Source organism: Neofelis nebulosa, chromosome 1 (genome assembly GCF_028018385.1).
Source record: "Neofelis nebulosa isolate mNeoNeb1 chromosome 1, mNeoNeb1.pri, whole genome shotgun sequence".
In the NCBI taxonomy this organism is placed as follows: Eukaryota; Metazoa; Chordata; class Mammalia; order Carnivora; family Felidae; genus Neofelis; species Neofelis nebulosa.
Window position 1 is genome coordinate 81,448,213 of NC_080782.1, and position 19,441 is coordinate 81,467,653.

Consider the following 19,441-nt stretch of genomic DNA (forward strand, 5'->3'; position numbering starts at 1 on the left):
ATCATAGGGTAGTTCTATTTTTAAGTTTTTGAGGAATCTCCATACTGCGTTCCACAGTGGCTGCACAAGTTTGCATTTTCACCAGTAGTGCACAAAGATTCCTTTTTCTCCACATCTTTGCCAACACTTGTTTCTTGGGTTTTTAATGCTAGCCCTTCTGACAGGTGTAAGGTGAAATCTCATTGTAGTTTTGAATTGCAATTCCCTGATATGTGATGTTGAGCATCTTTTCATGTGTCTGTTAGCCATCTGTATGTCTTGTTTGGAGAAATGTCTGTTCATGTCTTCTCATTTTTTAATTGGATCATTTTTTGGGCGTTGAGCTATAAGTTCTTTATATATTTTGGATACTAACCCTTCATTGGATATGTCATTGGCAAATATTTCCCATTCTGTAGGTTGCACTTTAGTTTTGTTGGTTGTTTCCTTCACCGTGAAGAACCTTTTTATTTTTATGTAGTCCCAATCATTTATTTTTGGTTTTATTTCCCTTGCCTCAGGAGACATCTAGAAAAATGTTGTTGTGGGCAACTGCCTGTGCTCTCTTCTAGGATTTTTATCGTTTCAGGTCTCACATTTACATCTTTAATCCATTTTGAGTTTATTATTGTGTATGGTGAAAGAAAGTGGCCCAGGTCATTCTTTTGCATGTAGCTGTCCAGTTTTCCCAACACTGTTTTATACCAGTACCATACTGCTTTAATTACTCCCATTTTGTAATATAACCTGAAATCTGGCATTGTGACACCTCCAGTTCTGTTTTTCTTTTTCAAGATTTTTTTTCAAGAGATCTTTTGTTTCATACAAATTTTAGGATTGTTTGTTCTAACTCTATGAAAAATGCAATTGGTATTTTAATTGGAATTGCATTAAATCCGTAGATTGCTTTGGGTGCTGTAGACATTTTAACAGTATTCTTCCATTCCATGAGCATGGAATGTCTTTCCATTTCTTTCCATTGTCTTGAATTTCTTTCAATAGTGTTTTATATTTTCAGAGTCCAGCTCTTTCACCTGTTTGTTTAAGTTTATTCCTAGATATTTTATTGTTTCTGGTGCAATTGTAAATAGATTGTTTTCTTAATTTCACTTTCTCCTATTTCATTATTAGTGTATAGAGGTGTAACATATCTCTGTCCATTGATTTATATCCTGTGACTTCACTGGATTCATTTATCACTTCTAGTAAGTAGTTTTTTTTTAGTCGCGTCTTCAGGGTTTTCTATGTATGGTATCATGTCATCTGAAAATAATGAGAGTTTTATTTCCTCCTTATCAATTTGGATGCCTTTTATTTCTTTATGTTTAATTGCTGTGGCCAGGACTTCCAGTACTATGTTGAATAAAACTGGTGAGAGTGGACATCCTTATCTTTTTCCTGACCTTAGAGAAAAAGCTCTCAGTTTTTTACCATTGAGTATGATGTTGGTTGTGGGTTTTGCACATAAGGCCTTTACTATATTGAGGCATGTTCCCTCTAGACCTACTTTGCAGATGGTTTTTTATCACGGATTGATGTACTTTGCTCAGTGTTTTTTTCCGTATCTATTGAAATGATCATAGGGTTTTTATCTTTTCTCTTATTAATGTGACATATGTTAATTTTTGTGTGAGTGTGTGAATATTGAACCACCTTTGCATCCTGGGAATAAATCTGGCTTGATGGTGGTATATGATTTTTTTTTAATGTATTGTTGGATTAGGTTTGCTAATATTTTATTGAGGATATTTGCATTTATATTCATTAGAGAGATTGGTAGAGATCTACCAATTAGAGAGATTGGTAGAGATTGGTAGAGATTGGAGAGATTGGTAGTTCTCTTTTTCTTATTTCTAATTATGGCCTTTTGTTTTTTTCTTAAAGAAGATTCCTTAACATTTCTTATAATGTTGGATAGTCTTCATGAACTCCTTTATCTTTTGCTTGTGCTAGAAACTCTTTCTGTCTCTTTCTATTCTGAATATTAACCTTGCTTGGTGGGTTATTTTGGCTTTAAGTTTTTCCCTTTCAGCACTTTAAATATATATTGTCACTCCCTTCTGGTCTGCAAAGTTTGTGCTGAAAAATCAGCTGATAGTCTTATGGGTTTCTCTTCTTTGTGACATTTTGTTTTTATATTGCTGCCTTTAATATTTTCTCTTTAACTGTTAACATTGTAATTATAGTATGTCTTGGTGTGAATCTCTTTGGATTCATCTTGTTTGGGAGTTTCTGTGCTTTTTGGACCTGGATGTTTATTTCCTTCCTCAGCATTGTGAAGTTTTAACCATTATTTGTTTAAATACGTTTTCTGCCCCTTTCTTTCCCTCTTCTCCTTCTGGGACCACTATAATGTGAATGTTTGTCAGTTGATGTTGCACCACAGGTCCCTTATATCCTATCCTCATTTTTAATTATTTTTTCTTTTTGCTATTCTGATTGGGTGATTTCCACTATTCTATTTTCCAGATTATTGATCTGCTCTGTATTGTCTAATCTGCTGCTGACTGTTTCTATTGTATTTTTCATTTAAGTTGTTATTCAGCTCTGTGACTTCTATCTGGTACTTTCTTACATTTTCTGAATATTTATTGAAGTTCTCACTGTGTTCTTCCATTCTTCTCCTTAGTTCAGTGAACCTCTCTATGACCATTACTTTGAACTCTTTATCAGGTAAATTATTTACCTGTATTTCATTAGAGTTTTTTTTCTGGAATTTTCTCATTTTCTTTTGTTGGAATTATAATCCTCTGTTTCTTTAGTTTGTTTCATTTCATATGTATATTTCTATGAGTTAGGTGGAAGAGCTACTTCTCCTGGTCTTTAATGGACTGGCCTTACACGAGAGCATCCCCTGTGTAGATTGTGTGTGCCTAGTGGTTTTGGCTGTCCAGCGGAAGCTGAAGTGGGATGGCGGGGAGTGTCCTAGGGCAAATTGCACCAAGGTTGTCTTGGTGGGATGGCTGGAGCTGGGTTGGGAATGGGCCCAGAGTTCCCAAACATTCTGTGCTGTGGCTGCCCTGGGGGAATAGCTGGAGCTGGAGTGTGCATGGGCTTGAGGTTCTGGAGCATTCTTTCCCTGGGCCACCCTGGAGAAACAGCTGGAGTTGGAGGGGATGCAGCCCTGGTGGAATGTGTAGACCTGGAGTGGGAACAGGTGCAGTCCATGGGGTCCTAGGCTACCCTGCCCTAAGGCTGCCAATGGCAAGATGGCTGGGGCTAGAGTGGGCATAAGCCAGGAGGGTCCCAGGGTACCGTTCTGGGGCCACCCTAGCAGGACATCTGGAGCTGGTGTGGGCTAGGGTCCTTAGACTTGCTGGGGTGTCTCTAGCCAGCTGGCTATAGTGACTGAACCCAGCTCCTGTCCACAATATCATGGTTTAGGGGGAATATAAACAGTGATGCTCAACAGAGCCTATGACTGCAGAGAGTTCTAGAAATTTCCCCACTCTTTGGTAGATTCTCTAGAATTAGTCACTGGATTTTCTTCACTTATAATCTAGTTGTCCTTTAGATTTCTATTTGTCATTTCCAAGGGCAAGCAAGTCTGCCTGTGGAGCCTTTGGTAATATCCTTCCCTCACTGTGTTAGGTTGGGGTTCCTTTTATTATCTTGTCTCTGTCTCTGCCTTCTTTGTGTGGTCCCTCTGTCATTTGTTGTGCAGAAGCTATTCAGGCAGCCCTCCGTTCTTTTTCAGGAGGAGTTGTTCTATATGTAGGCATAGTTTTTTTTTTTTAATATGAAATTTATTGTCAAATTGGTTTCCATACAACATCAGTGCTCATCCCAACAGGTGCCCTCCATACGTAGGTATAGATTTGGTGTATTCACAGGAGGAAGTGAGTTTGGTATCTTCCTATGCTGCCCTCCTGGATCCAGAGGAGCTTGTATTTTTTTCTTAGCTGAAGGTAGTTGTACCCTGAAATAGTTCAGTGTGATATTTTCATAAAAACAAGAATGTTGACTTGTGTAAGCACACTATAATTATCAAACTTATGAAATGAAATTGATATAATCCTTTTATCTGTAAAGTTGATTTCAGTTTTCCAGTTGTCATAATACTATATAGCAAAAGAAAAAAAATTCTCATTCAGGATTTAATATAGGATCACATTGTATTGTCACCCATATTCAGTTTTGTGTTTTTTTTTTCTTTGCTTCCTTAAACAGTTCCTCAACTTTTTTCTTTCTTGACCTTGGCATTTTTGAAGAGTACAGGCCACTTTTCTTAATAGAATGTCCTCCATTTTTTATTTTCTGTTGTTTTCATGATGAGATTCAGGTTGTGCATCATTGGCAGGAATTTTACAGAAGTGATGTTGTATTCTTAACAGATTATTTAGGGGCCACATGATGGCAATTTATTCCATTAATAGTGGTCAGAGTTTTTAAGGTAGGACCTCTGAGTTCCAGCCAGCCAACCACTGCAAAGGATGCCAGGGCTCCCTGGAGCTCAAATTCCTAGCTCTACTGAGAAGTCCAAGAAGAATGAACATTGCCCGAGCTGGCATCCCTTGCAAGGCAGGAAAACAGGCTGGTGTTGTTTTGACCTCTTGGCTGTAATAGTTTTGGTACCATCTTTTAAACTAGCCAGTGTCTGGCATATGATAGATGATTTAATAACTGTTGAAGTAAGTCAACAAATAATGCATCCTTTCTTGAAGGTACCTGTGGCATGTTCCATTGACATTCATTACGAGCAAATCAGACTTAGTCCAAAGATTTTTGCTGAAGACAAAAACAGGTAACTTCTTGTAGAAATAACCAGGATAAGTTAAGAAACTGGAAATGTGTAAGACTTAGGTACTCAGTTTGTTGTACCATTTATCTTGGTTAAAACTGAAAGACCAGGTCAACCTTTATTCAATATATTCAATATATTCAAAACCTTTATTGAAAGCAAATCTTTGGCTTTCAATTTTAGTGAAGATAGAAGGTTCAAAATATTCTCTTGTGTCAAAAAGCCAGTAATCTTGCCAGACCAAGATTAAAGCAGTTGAATTATGTAATGCTAAGTAGGAGGGCTTACTAGTGAAAATTCCCTATTATTTTGTTAACATTGCTGGATTATTTTGTATGTATGACCTGAAATGTGGCTGTATTCTTCCCCTAGATCTGTAAATCTGAAAAAAATGGTGTCTCAAGCTAGTATTGGCTTTTACCTATTGGAATGGGCTTTTATGGTTTCTAAAATAAATGTGTTCAATATGAAACTCATTTCAGTATTAAAATTGTTCAATATTAAACTTCCCTTTAGTTTCTTTGTCCAGTCTCTGATCAGAAGAGCTTTCATCAGTGAAGAGAGAAAATGGAACTATGATTTATTTTATTTGCTCTAGATGTGCTCATTCTCCCAGAAGAGGTAGAATGGATCAAATTTAATGTTGGAATGAATGGCTATTACATTGTGCATTATGAGGATGATGGATGGGATTCTTTGAGTGGTCTTTTAAGAGGAGCACATACAACAATCAGCAGCAATGATCGGGCCAGTCTCATTAACAATGCATTTCAGCTTGTCAGGTAATACAAACTCCTCAGGGTCTTGGTTTATTTCTGAAAGCAGCTGTTAGCATTTGAATGCTTGATTTCTGAAGATGAAAATGATTACTTGCTAATTAGAAGTTGAAAGGTGTCTTCCCCTAAGTTCTTCTTACAGTCCAAGGTTGCTTTTAGTCTCATGGTTAGCCATGTGTCTGTGTTTGCAGAGTAAGGTAAAGGAAGTGACCTGTATTTTAATCTTTTTTTTTTTTTTTAATGTTTTTATTTTATTTTTGAGAGACCATGAGAGAGGCAGAATGTAAGCAGGGGAAGGGGAAGGGCACAGAGAGGGAGACACCAAATCCAAAGCAGATTCCAGGCTCCGAGGTGTCAGCACAGAGCCTGACACGGGGCTTGAACTCATGAACTGCGAGATCGTGACCTGAGCTGAAGTCAGACACTTAGCTGACAGAGCCACCCAGGTGCCCCTGATGTTTTTCATTAACAACTCAGACTGATGCAAAAGGGTGTAGAAAATCAGGAGATCAACATTCTGGAGAAGCCCTTTGTCCTGCAGCTTTTCTGGCCCTGATATAATACGGGAGGTTTCTGCCCTGCTGGGTCCTTCACATTCTGGAAACCTTCTTAGAAGACCAAGTGGCTCAGTACCAAGTTTTTGCATTGTGACTCTTTTATTAAAAAATTTCTCCCCCCAACCCTCAAACTGGAAACCTGAACTTCACAGCAGCTGTATGGAACATGCTCATAAAATGTGGACTAACCAAATGATCTTTGAGTTGTTAAGGACAGTGTTCTCTCTAATTTTTTGCCTTATGACAATGGCTTTTAAGGAAATGGTTCCTAGGGCGCTCAGTCAGTTAAGTGCCCAACTCTTGGATTTTGGCTCAGGTCATGATCTCATGGTTCATTTTGTGAGATTGAGTCCTTTGTTGGGCTCTGTGCTGACAGCGAGGAGCCTCCTTAGGATTCCCTCTCTCCCTCTCTCCCTCTCCCTATCTCAAAATAAATACTTAAAAATAAATAAACTTAAAAAAAAAAAAAGGAAATGATTCCTAAACCTGAAACTCAAACTTCTCCAATATTTAGGCAGAACTGAAGTCCTAAGGGGAGTCACCCATGTGGGAAGGAATGATTCTATAGTTCTCATTTCCCATGTACCTTTGCTCTAAATGTTGAGTTCTTCATTTCTGACTTCTCAAGGTGGCAAAAAGCAATGACGATAAGGACAGAAGTTGTTTATCTAGCTGTTTCTGCGTTACTGAGACCATTTCCCTCTATAACATTATTGCTTAATTCTTAGAGGGTTTTGTGTTTACTTACCTAACCATATACCCTGCCACTGAGACTTTTAACCCCTGGCCTCCATAATGAAGGGTTTACATCTATATTCAGTTTCTTTTTGAAATGGAGATAAGAATGTGTTCAATCCAGACACTCAGACTTTTGACTGAGTGGCAATCTCTGCAACCAAGATTACTGATTTTGATGAAAACTGCCATCTTACTCTGGAAGTTGAACACACAATCCACTGTTCCACAGAGGGAGAGATGCTGACCTGTCTCCATTTTTTCTTAACCACAAGTTAGCCCTGGCCCTGTTATTCGAGAAACTTCCTCCACAATGGTAAATAAGCTAGTGTTATATGTGAAAGAAAAGATACTTATATAAAGGTCACTATTATTAAGGGGGCATTAATATCTGACTAATGTTTGGCTGGGAGATGAAAATATCTTTTGAAACAAAAAATTGATTTCCTGCATTTTTTTTTAAACTGCTAACCATGGTGTCTCTTGACCAGCAATGGAAAGCTATCAATTGAAAAAGCCTTGGATTTAACCCTATACTTGAAGCATGAAACTGAAATTATGCCCGTGTTCCAAGGTTTGAATGAGCTGATACCTATGTATAAACTGATGGAGAAAAGAGATATGAAGGAAGTGGAAAATCAGTTCAAGGTAGAAGCCTTAAATAAATTGAATAGTTACATAACTGATTTGCTTTTGTGTGGGTGTAGGAAAGCATCCTTACCATTGTTCATGTATGTATGTCCTCACATATATTAAGGAAAAGTAAATCAAAATTAACTCAGTGTTTAGACTAGCAAAAATTTGGGTCTTACTGGCACAGACGGTAAGAATCTGTACTCAATTTTTATGGATTTGTTACTCCTTTCTTTTTGCAAATACTTATTTCATTTTACTACTGCATTTTGATGGTTACTATTAAGATATGCTGAGTCTGGTACTTGAGGAAGAGGCACAAAAGCATTATTTTTGGCAAAATGTCATGAAGTCCTTTTGTATAATTTGCTCTCAAAATTTAGTGCTATCAACTCTCTTAGTTTGTTTCAAAAATGGCAGTTCATCCTGATTTTTAAATAGATGAAGGTATACTTATAAATGTTATGGAAATAGTAAAATCATTTTTTCTTGTTTTTGACCCTTTTGTAATTAAATATAAACAGAATTACATGATTTTAAAAATAAGAATTGGATTAAGCTTTAAAAATTAATCCCCATATCCCGAGGGTGTGTTGGTTTGTATAAAACATGAGATGGCCTGGGACCATTGTGGTGACACATGTGGCTTTCTCGCAGGCCTTTCTCATCAGGCTGCTGAGGGACCTCATTGATAATCAGACGTGGACAGATGAGGGCTCAGTCTCACAGCGAATACTGCGGAGCCAGCTCCTCCTCCTTGCCTGCATGTGCAAGTATCAGCCCTGTGTACAGAGGGCAGAAGCCTATTTCAGAGAGTGGAAGGAAGCTGGTGGAAATTTGAGGTCTGTGTTTACAGAACAACCCATTTGTTCATATGAAGGGTATCTTTTCTGTTTTTCATCATTGGTGCTAAATGTTGGGAGGAAAAAACAACAAGTATAGATAAGTCTCCTCTGCTGTACTTTTTGAGAAAATAAATTATTTTTTAAGATTTATCTATGTATCTCTCAACTTTCTCTTTTAAGAAATACTAGGAATTTATATATATAAAGATAAATACATATATCAAATATTTGCAGATAAATATAAATATATATGTTTCAAATATTTGCAGAGTTAAAATAGGATTAGAATAATTCCAATTTAATAGAGGCAAGGGTCAGAACGAAAACAGCTATCCTGGATAGGAACAGAGGCAGTGCCTGTCATAGAGGTAGCTCCTTTGGGCCTCCAAAGTCCCTGATGGGGTGTGTATAAACACTTGCTGACACTGTCTAAGCAAAGTAGGATCTTCCTGTATTTGGAATTGATTCTTGCTGTACTTAAGGACTGTTATATTTGGGGCTTAAATCTCTCCAGGAAATACTAAGCAAAGAAAAAGTATACATGCTTCCATTTAAAGAAATGCTTCCAAACAGTGCTCCGTTGGATTCCTGACCTTTGTTCATGGATTACTTCTTGAGTCTAGTTTGCATTTCTTTCTTTTGGTTTAAAAAGTGACCACCCGTCGAGTTACCAGCATCATTAACGTATGTTAGATATGTTGGTATTTATCAAAGTGGAATTTCACATAATGTTTTTGAGAACGGGACTTAAAACTGAATTTTAGATGCTTTCTTGTACTTCTTTCTTAAAATCTAACTGAAGGAAAGAGGTTATTTTTGTTGACATTTCCAGGCACATTTCTCTGATCACCAGGCCAGTTTATCAGCTTGTAATTGGTCACCATTATACATTCAAACACACTTCCTACATCTCAGACTCTCACTAGGTATGTTCTTTTCCGCAGCCTGCCCAGTGATGTAACCTTGGCGGTGTTCGCTGTGGGGGTCCAGAACTCTGAAGGATGGGATTTTCTTTATAGTAAATATCAGTCATCTTTGTCCAGTACCGAGAAAAACGAAATTGAATTTGCCCTCAGTATTAGCCAAAATGAGGGAAAGCTTCAGTGGTGAGTAATTCATTCGTGTTTACATGGCCATGAGGAATTAAATGACATCAGATGCTTCTGACGTTGTTTTTGTTCTCTTGGCCAGGAATTGCCTATTCTGCTGGGAACAGTTAAGTGGGCACACATCTAATGAGTATGGTAGTTAATTAGTGAGAAGCAGGTATTAGGAAAAATATTTAAAGGAATATATATTTGTATGTTTTTAAAAGAACATGTTTAGAAATACATACCTTTAGATATACCTTTCTTATTTATTTTCTCTTATGAACAAATGTGATTATATGAGAATGGGTGTTGTGAACACTATATAAGTGTGAATTTTTATTATGTACATCTAGCAGGTTTATTTGCACTCTAGTTACCTATTTGGTCTTTATTATTGACGGATTGGCTTTTTTTCTTTCACGCATTATTTTATTGAAATGACTTACAACTTTTCCAAGGACTATTCGTTGTTACCATTTCTTCTCTTATTCATTTTAGGCTACTAGATGAAAGTTTTAAGGGAGATAAAATAAAAATTCAAGAGTTTCCACATATCCTTAGAGCTGTTGGCAGGAACCCGGTGGGATATCCATTGGCCTGGCAGTTTCTGAGGGAAAATTGGGATAAACTTATACAAAAGTAAGTAGTGCCAAAAAATTGTGCCGTGACTAGAAAAGTCCATTAACCTGGCTGTGTTTTAGCTTTGTTTGTAAAACAACAGTGATGGTCTAAAGGGATTTTGTTTGTTTGTTTTTTTATTGCAGATAGCACATAGAGATACTTTAAAAATATTCTTAGAAAATGTAAAACTCAGAATTTAGTGCTAACTAATGAATCTGGGTAGTCCAATTTTCCATTCCAATCCCTTTCTGCATCTGCTGACCAATTAGCCTTCCTCGGCACAGTTCAACCCATGTCTTGCTTTAACACTTCTGCTTGTTTGCACCTGCACTTGCCTAGCTCTCATAGCACTTACTAAGCCTCTAGCACTTTCTTTAGGGTACTGCATCTTTTATTCAGCTGTTGGTGTATTTATATTTTACAGTGGTATGTTAACACATTGGAGGATGCGGATCACGTCAGATTTTTTTCCTGCCTAACCAGTTTTTAGTTAATTCTTGTAAAATCTATATGGCACTTAAAAACATGTTAAGTGAATAAATACTTTATGATACATCTTGACAACTTCAATTTGCAGGTTTGAACTTGGCTCATCTTCTTTAACAAATATGGTAATAGGAACAACAAATCAGTTCTCCACAAGAGCACGGCTTGAGGAGGTAAACAAAACTTTTAAATTTAAGTGACAATTAGCTAATAAATACAGGGTAGACAAAAGGGTATGAGGAGTTAGGAATGGATTTTGTCACTTAGTAGATGTTCTTTTCGGATGCTGTGGTGTTTTGGACACCAACCAAAATCAGTTACAATAAATTACTGAAAACTATGCCTCTTTGTCAACATGTTAAGAAGTCTTAGCTCTGCCATTAAAATTTTTAGGGCTTAAAAATTACTGGAAGCATTTAATCTCTGTTTATTCAGATGTTAAAAGTGATCATGAGAAATATAAATGCCCTATGTGATCATCTAGCTGTTAGGAAATCTGAAATCTTGGTTCTCCACTATCTAGATTCATGATTTTCTTGTTACTTATTTATATGCCATGTACTTGCAGGAAGAATTTTAGGCAACTTGTAATGTCCATATATAACAGAAATGTTAAATACCAGAAAGCTGCATGATTGACAGAAAGAGGTAACTGTATGAGGGATTTATGCTGAGGATAATTTATTGCAACTGTAAATGTATCACCACTTCCTAGCAGTCAAGACAAAAAATGAGAAAACCATAGGAGTTATTCCTATTGTCTGGTAAGAGAGAACCTGAAATGTAAAAGTTTTCCACCAAAGCAAACTTTTCTTCTGGCCTTAAACTTTGAGGAAGTGGATGTCTAGGTCATTGTGTGGTGTTCCTTCTCTAATAATGTTTTCTAAAGGTGTAGAACAAATTTTACATGGCTTTAAAAATAGGTTGCCTTTAGATAAAATCTGAGAGCCTAATATTATTTTTTTTTAGGAATACTTCCATTGTATAGTCTGGTTACACCATGATACAGCTTGATACAGGGAGAATGCTTTGAAAATCAAAAGAACTGTTGCATCCCTGATTTTCTCTAGTTTTCAGTAGTTTCATGCAGGCTTGTAAAATTGCACACAATTCAGGATTGAACTCTAGTGAGGTCTACAGCAGAGCTATTCTATGTGATGACTGAAGACCAGTCAGGGGCTGTTAGTAGCAAGACAGCTGTCCATAGACCAGATCTATAGCAACAAAACATTTCATTCATTCACTTGCTTTTTCAAGTCTTTTCTCGTTATTTCTTTAAAGACATTACATTTTTATTATAAGGCAAACATGGTTTTAGTTTCTGGGGCTATGATGACGAACAGAGTAGACAAAGTCTTGGCCCTCATAGAGCTTAAATTCTACTGGGGAATCAGTTACGGACAGATCAACCTATGTCAGGTGGTTACATGGTCTTAAGATGAATAAGGCAAGGTAAGGAGAGAGTGGGTACGGGATGGAGCTTTGTTCTATGGAATGATTAGGAGACCTTTGAGCAGAAACCGAAGGAAATGCAATTGTCATGTGCAAAAGAAACATCAGGTGCAAAGGCCCTGAGGTAGAGCATGGAAATGACATCTTGAATGTCATCAGAAGGGAGAGTGTCTTACTGACAGGTAAAATGTGGGAGTCAGTTTGAGCCCTTCTCGGTCCTGACATCCAACTCCTCCCTGAGTCTTGTTGGCTCGGCTTTCAGCATATATATTGTATCTGTGCACTTGTCTGCTTTTACTCCACCCCCAAGACTTTCTCATCTCTGGCCTGGCCTATGGCTATAGCCTCCTGAGTGTCTTCCCAATTTGCTAATACCAAGTCATTTTCCACATTTAATACTGAAAATCAACCCATGACTGACTCCTCCATGAACTCTTACCTATTCAGCTTGGAATAAATCCCAAGACTTTCCTTTGCATGTGCACAAGACCATGATGACTGGGCTCTTGCCCACCTTTCCAGCCCATTTTCACATGCTTTTCTGTGTCACCCTCATACAACAACACTTGAGTCACTCAGCCACTTCGTGTTCCAGGGCTACCAGGTGTTTATTTTGTCTCTAAGCTTCTAAACTTCTTTTTCAATGTTTATTTAATATTGAGAGAAAGCAAGAGAGCAGGGGAGGGGCAGAGAGAGGGAGACAGAGAATCTGAAGCCCAACATGGGGCTTGACCTCATGAACCATGAGATCATGACCTGAGCTGAAGTTGGACACTTAACTGAGCCACCCAGGTGCCCCAAGCCTCTAAACTTCTTACCTCTGCCTGGCTTGCTCTTTCCCTAGCTTGGATAAAGGAGCCAGTGGAAAGGCTCATTTTATCCTGTAGAGATCTCAGATCACATGTTACCTTCCCAGACTACTCTGTCTAAAGCAGGCCACCCCCTTCCCCAGTTACTGTCGTAACCTCAGTGTGTTTTGTCCACGGTGGTATATTTAAAGTAATCATAGTTTACCGCTTGTTGTTTTCCCAGCCAGAGTGTAAGCTCCCAGAGGACAGGCTGCTTGCCTGGTTCATTGCCTCCTCCTCAGTGTCTAGCACAGTAATTCAGCCAGAGGGATGAATAAGTGCCAGTCATGAAACAAGGGATGAGGTTGAGTCCCTGATACAAGCTGGGTTTTAAGGTCTGCACTTTACTCACATTATATAACTACATCCTCACCCGTGCTTTGCAAGGCAAAGAGCATCCTCTTGCTACCAAAGTGAAAACTGAGTCCCAGACAAGTTAAGTTGTTTACTAAGGATCAAACAAGTTAGTAGGATAAAACTGTGTCTTTCTGTCTCTATATCACACCACTTATTGCACAGAACATGTTCTCAAGGAGGCAGGTTTGAACCAAATGCTCAGTTGAGAGGATGCATTTCTCAAGGTAGATGAAGATAGGAGAGAGAATTTTGGGTCAAAAGAGTTGAAGGGCAAGGGTTAGCAGCTGGCTTCGTTTACAGGTCTTACAGTTTTTTGTTTTGTTTTTCTTAGTGGTACTATCATGAAGGGCTCCTTCAGGATTATTTTAAATAATTTGAAAACAGTTAAATAACTTATATTAAATAATTAGTAAAATTAATGATGTGATAGGACTGTTGTAAAGTGCCTGGAGTCATTCTTTTAACTGAGTATGAATCTTGAGTTCTGAAAGGATGTAACAGTAGGCTGAGCTCCAACTGAATGCAGGCCCATGAGGCATGCTAAGTGTTGTCTAGGTTGCTACAGCAGAGGGCAGGCCTTCAGCTCGTTGAAAAGTTGTATTGAGGTACCAATTTTAAAACAAACCTGAATCATTTAATATTGGAATTTGATCTTTCAAAAGCCTATTCTTATTCCCAAATTTATAATACGATATTACAGCACAGATTTTTTTTTAAATGTTTATTTTTGAGAGAGACATCTCAATCAGAGAGAGCGTGAGCAGAGGAGGGGCAGAGAAAGGGGGGCAGAGGATCTGAAGCAGGCTCTGCACTGACAGCAGCAAGTCCCATATGGGACTCAAACCCAGGAACCATAAAATCATGACCTGAGAGGAAGTTGGATACTCAACCAACTGCCACCCAGACGCCCCTACAACATGGATTTTTAAGAAAATAACTGTCTGGAATCCATGCTTAATAAATACTGCATCTTGACCTAGACTTACCTCCTGTCTACAGAGTCAAAAACTTACGGATTAATGCTGTGAAAACATAAAGGAAAACATAAAGGTGAAACAGAGTACTGCAATAGTCAATGCTGTTGCAAAGCCACACTGTTCCTCATGTGAGCTTAAAGGAGTCGATACCCAGCCATGAAACAGGGAAGGTATTTTTGAGGAGACAGCGGTGTCTTATCTGTTTAAAACCATGGACAACTTGGTGTGGATTTTATCTTGGAGGAACAATACATGAATTGTGGATTAGTGTAAAAAATTTGGCAGTTTGGGAGATTTCCACCATAACCTTCTTGTTTCTGTAATGACCTACAAGGCCAGGCCCAAGGAGAAAGACTGCACTTGTGGGGTTCAAATTGTTTTCCTTGGCAAAGAAGATACTCTGCACATTTAACTTTTTAGATATGTTAAAAAAAAAACCCAAAAAACAAAAACTAAGCTTGCATTGGTGTGTATATAACAATATATATTAAATAAACACACTCAAACCTTAATTATAAAACGGTATACAGTGAAGTCTTTTAGAATCTGGCAACTGGGAATAAATAAAACTGCAGAGAAAAATGCAGAATTTGACATCATGATGCATGAGCTCATTTCATAGAGCTTAAATTTCTGTGTACACAATTCTACCCAGACACGGGGCACTGCCTTCTATGTATAATTTGGGCAAATGCTGCAATTTTGGCTTGTTTTAACTAGCCTGAAAGTTTATTTGTGTAATACAATAAAACAGATTTTTAAAATTTGATTTTTCCTTACAAGGTAAAAGGATTCTTCAGCTCCTTGAAAGAAAACAGTTCTCAGCTCCGTTGTGTCCAGCAAACAATTGAAACCATTGAGGAAAACATACGTTGGATGGATAAGAATTTTGATAAAATCAGAGTGTGGCTCCAAAGCGAGAAGCTTGCACTGCTCTAACAGTTTGTTCCTTGGTGGTTCCTGTGGTAACATTATGCTAAAATTTTGTCAGATGTGATTATTTTCAAACCAGAGATGGCTCTTTTGGCTTCTGCTGAGGATCTTTTTCCATTTCCTTCTTACTCATTTGACTATTCCTGTGACAAGACGGGCTACTAAATTGTTCATCAATGGGTTACTGCTACAATGTATTTTATTGACAGGTGTCACCCTGCAATCTAAACCCAAGCGGTGGGTTCCTTACTGTAGAGGAGTAGCTTATTTCTACCGTTTTATGTCCTATACTTAAGCCTTGTGCTCTCCAGACCCTGCTCCCCATGTGTGTGTCATCCATAAGCTGTTTTGTCACTCTCCTTTAAAGACCTGTGCATAGTGAGGACTGCTGAACAGTGAACCCCTGGATCAGTGACTAAGCATGTTCCACCTTTCCCTTCCCTGCCACATGTCCAGGGGCTGACATGTAGGCACATGTCATCAGGCTTGTTTGCTGACTTCTGTCAGTCTCCCAGGAGGGCAGATGGGAGCTGGGGTAGGGGAGAATAGATGGGGGTGTTGTATTGCCCTGGTGCCCTTGCAGGTTGCCTCGGGTGGCCTCCACCAAAGCTTGGCTCCTGAGAAGCAGCCCTCTTTTTACCCAGCCTTCTCCACCTCTGCCTTCTAGTAACCATTCCTCCTCTCATCCCTCCAGGATGAGGGGAGGGTGAAGTGGGAGTCTGGCTTTTCATAGTCCTAGCAGTACTAGTGGGCTCCTTACATCCATCCCCATACCTTTGTTTAAAAAACCTTTTTAGAGAACTCTTCTCAATCCTAATTTGAGTGTGTGGTCTATTTCCTCAAGGACCTGAGTGATACAGTGTCCCTCTGAAAAAAGCAGAGTACATTCAGGTCTAGAGGAGAAAGCTTTCATTTGAAGTTGAACCTGGGAGCTGTTGATACTTAGGTAGGTGATGCTTCCTCTCTCTGCTCCATATTTGACCTAGTTTATAATTCCCCAAAACCTTGTTACTGGCACTGCCACTAAGTCATGGCAGAGTCTCCAATAAATAATGTGAAACTGAAATTATTTATATTAGCTTAAGTGTGGCAGTGAGTTGTCTTTGAAGGCCTTTATGAGTTTAACATACTATAAAATTTAAAAGAATATATGAAAAATGTCAATGTGTTCTAATATATTGTGGAATAGAGTGACATGAATGTGTTTACAATTCTCTTTTTATATGTATTGCATAGTCGAATGGTTTGAGAAATAAAACCAGGAATCACTGGTAATTTCCACCCCCAGGTATTAACCTTCTAAAAGACATACAAAGCCAAGATTTTAATGTAAAATACTTTTAATTGTTTTGTATTTTGACTTAATGAAACATGGAAATAGTGGTTTTCATTTTGGTCACCTGAGGAACCTGTGTTAATTTGCTTCTGGAGAAGTCCATTTTCTAAATAACAATACTGCTACAACAATGTGCAAATACCTTTTTGGGAATAAAAATTCTATTTACTTCTAAGCAGACATTTGCAATCATTTCCTCCTAATTAGGTAAAAGAAGACTCAGACTCTGTAGCTTAGTCTCATCATTAATTACCAGTAAACGCCCAAGTCTTGAAGACATTGCTAATGAACAAAAAGGCATATTCAGGGTACCTTTTAATGTTTACTTTTACAGGCGTTTCTTAAATCTCTGGATTTAAAAATATTTCTGTATATGCAGGGAAATTAGTAATACTGCAGCCATTTCCCTGCAAACACATCTGTCAATGTCAAAGATTTCATTTGGAAAAAAAAGGAAAACTTTATACTACCTAATTAAAAGACTTAGAAATACAGTTGAAATCCCACAGGAGCAGTATTCATTATTTTCTTGTCAGTGCTTTGAAAAGGTCTGTTTACTCTCCCTAGCACTGGCTTATATTTCCCAGATTTAGAGTAATAGAATAATGCCCGCATCTCTCATGGGATAGATACGCAGCATTTAAAGGGGGCTAAGCATGATATCCTATATATATGTGCATGACTTTTCATGAGAATTTTGGAAGAGTTAGCAATATCATTTTATGCCCCATTATAGGTACTGTTGTTGTTTTTCCTCCCCCCAGTTTCTGGACAGTATTGGTGATATTTCTCATTTTTAGAGAAGTCGGCTAAGTTCTAATAAGAACTTAAAACATATGCTAAGGAAGGCTGTGCTTTCTGAAATGAAGAATTCCAAATCAGTTTTATGACATGTACCTGATATCTCTTCCTGCATCCAGTACCAAGAAATAAAGATGAAATTATTTATCGAAATCCCCTCAAGGATATCAGTGCTATGTTCATAAACAATTCTTTCCAAAAGATCTGAGAAACCATTCAAAGTTGTATGACATCAGAACCTAGTTCTTGAATTGCTGTGGGAGAAAAGCAGGTTTTTAAATTTCAGATAGCTTTTTTTTTTTTTTTTTTTTTAAAGAAGTTTTTATCTTTGGTAAACCTACCTTCCTTAAAGCCAGATGGTACACAGTGCACAGACTAAAGTGGCAGTGGTCTAAGCAGATAATTGCTGCTCTGCTTATATGTAGCAAAATGGAAAGCATAGCTTAACACAGTAACCCAAGTGAGTTCAAGGCATATGAATATTCTAAGGATCATATTTTCTTATTTTTGGAGCTTGCTACGTGGTGACATATAGTCTGCATTTTGCTTTTCTGACTTGATTCTAAGTATGTTTTGTGCTGGCTCTAAGGTGTAGAAGTCCTAACCTCTGGCAAAAAAAGAGTACTGGGTGCAGCATGTCCTGGTCTGTCCAGGTTATTAATTTATTAGCAGCCCAAGAGGAGATATGTGCCCACTGTACAATATTTTATGTTTGACTTATAAACATTAACCCAAAGAAACATCAAATACAGTTCTAAAGCCCAAGAGGAGATGGGTAATGAGAAATCAGAACATTAAACACGTTCAAAGCATTGTTTTCCAAATGCTAACAATAAAAGAAGTGCAAATGGCAAATACTAATGAGATTTACAGGCACTGTGTGTAGAATGTGCAAAAGTCTGCAAAGGTTTTTCCTTTTATATGTTGTTTTAAGAAACTATCAAATATATCTCTTAGAAATATAGAGTTCCCGTCTCTCCCAACTGAAGGCAATTTTTAAAAATTCAAAGTTTATCAATACTCAGTACAGTTACACAGATGAACCAAATTCATTTTCTTTCTGGGAAAAGAATAACCAATGTTTAGGATGTCAACAGTCAACAAATAACACTGTCTAGAAACCACCCAGAAAAATTTTCTGTTGTTCAAAGCCTTTTGTCCTTCAAAAGTCACCATTCACCAGCTGAAGATTATATAGGCAGATACCTTGAAAAATTCAAAGAAAAGAAATCCAGTGAACAATACATAATTTTCTTGTTATAGGCATAGTAAATGTAACATTTACTAATAATGCTATGTAACAGATAGCAACAAGGAATCTCCTATGAGTAAACATGAGAATGATTTTAGAAAATTCTAGAATTTAGAAAATAGAAAACTTTAACTTGGGGAAAAATCTTTGGAACAGTTCTAATGAGTATACCTCCCTTGTTATCCAAAACAAAAGTAGACCGTGGTGAGAGAGAGTAACCCAATCTAACCTACATTTTTATTTTCTTTAGGATTTGGTCAGCCAGTGGTCATAAGCTTTAATGGCTTAGATTAACACCTATTCTTATATATAGGAAACATATAAGAAATATAAGGGCTCTCAAGGTACATCTCCTGATTGCCTTATCCAAACAAGTTCTTCAGTCACAATCAGAAGAAAGTACTTGACTTTTGCAAAACTAAGATGAACAAAAGTGGTCAATCATTTCCTTTGCTTTTGTTTCAAAAAAACCCTGTAGTTTCCTTTAGACATAAGAGGTACTTGTGTTCCCCTCACCATGTGTTGGTATTTTGGTAATATCAGTATCAGTAAGGACATTTCACTGTATGATGTAACAGGCTAACTGGGTAATCTGCAGTCACAAGCATCTGGGTTTCAAAGAGTCCACTAGACTTAGGTGGTCATTTTTAAGAGCCTAGTCTGATATATTAAAGAGCTCTTAATTATAAGATTACTGTTTTTAAACATTCCAGGAGCATATTATTCCATTTGTTGCTTTTCGGTGAATTAACCTATTGACAATGCTATGTGCATTTTATGCCAATAGTATGAAAAGAACATGAATAAGAAGTGGGTTTAGTTTCCCTTGCCTATAAACAGGTCTGTAACAAGGTACAGTTGTCTTCATTTACAACAAACCCTGAACTTACCAAATAGTGTGAACTTTAACTTGTATTTTTTTCATCAGCTTTTAGCTTAGAAGTTTCATCCTTTGTCTAAAAGGGAAAGCAGAACCATTAGTGAACCCCTCCTTTCCTGGATTAAGTATCAAAAAGCAGAT

The 19,441-nt window shown here is 37.6% G+C and overlaps 2 protein-coding genes across 17 annotated transcripts in view; one reads left to right on the forward strand and one right to left on the reverse strand.

Moving 5' to 3' along the window:
* Positions 1-16,542, forward strand: part of ERAP1 (endoplasmic reticulum aminopeptidase 1) — a 127,746-nt gene extending 111,204 nt beyond the window's left edge. For all 5 annotated transcript variants that reach the window (XM_058726489.1, XM_058726474.1, XM_058726480.1 and 2 more), the window contains 8 exons: positions 4,644-4,723; positions 5,319-5,502; positions 7,280-7,436; positions 8,079-8,263; positions 9,211-9,372; positions 9,856-9,996; positions 10,556-10,637; positions 14,882-16,542. In XM_058726489.1, coding sequence (XP_058582472.1) covers positions 4,644-4,723; positions 5,319-5,502; positions 7,280-7,436; positions 8,079-8,263; positions 9,211-9,372; positions 9,856-9,996; positions 10,556-10,637; positions 14,882-15,037 — 1,147 coding nt within the window. In that variant the 3' untranslated portion in view covers positions 15,038-16,542. The remainder of the gene's footprint in view (positions 1-4,643; positions 4,724-5,318; positions 5,503-7,279; positions 7,437-8,078; positions 8,264-9,210; positions 9,373-9,855; positions 9,997-10,555; positions 10,638-14,881) is intronic.
* A 1,255-nt stretch (positions 16,543-17,797) lies between these two features.
* The window catches only part of CAST (calpastatin), a 108,401-nt gene continuing 106,757 nt past the window's right edge, over positions 17,798-19,441 (reverse strand). For all 12 annotated transcript variants that reach the window (XM_058726623.1, XM_058726612.1, XM_058726602.1 and 9 more), the window contains 2 exons: positions 19,311-19,376; positions 17,798-18,374 (listed from right to left, as the gene is read on the reverse strand). In XM_058726623.1, coding sequence (XP_058582606.1) covers positions 19,326-19,376 — 51 coding nt within the window. In that variant the 3' untranslated portion in view covers positions 17,798-18,374; positions 19,311-19,325. The remainder of the gene's footprint in view (positions 18,375-19,310; positions 19,377-19,441) is intronic.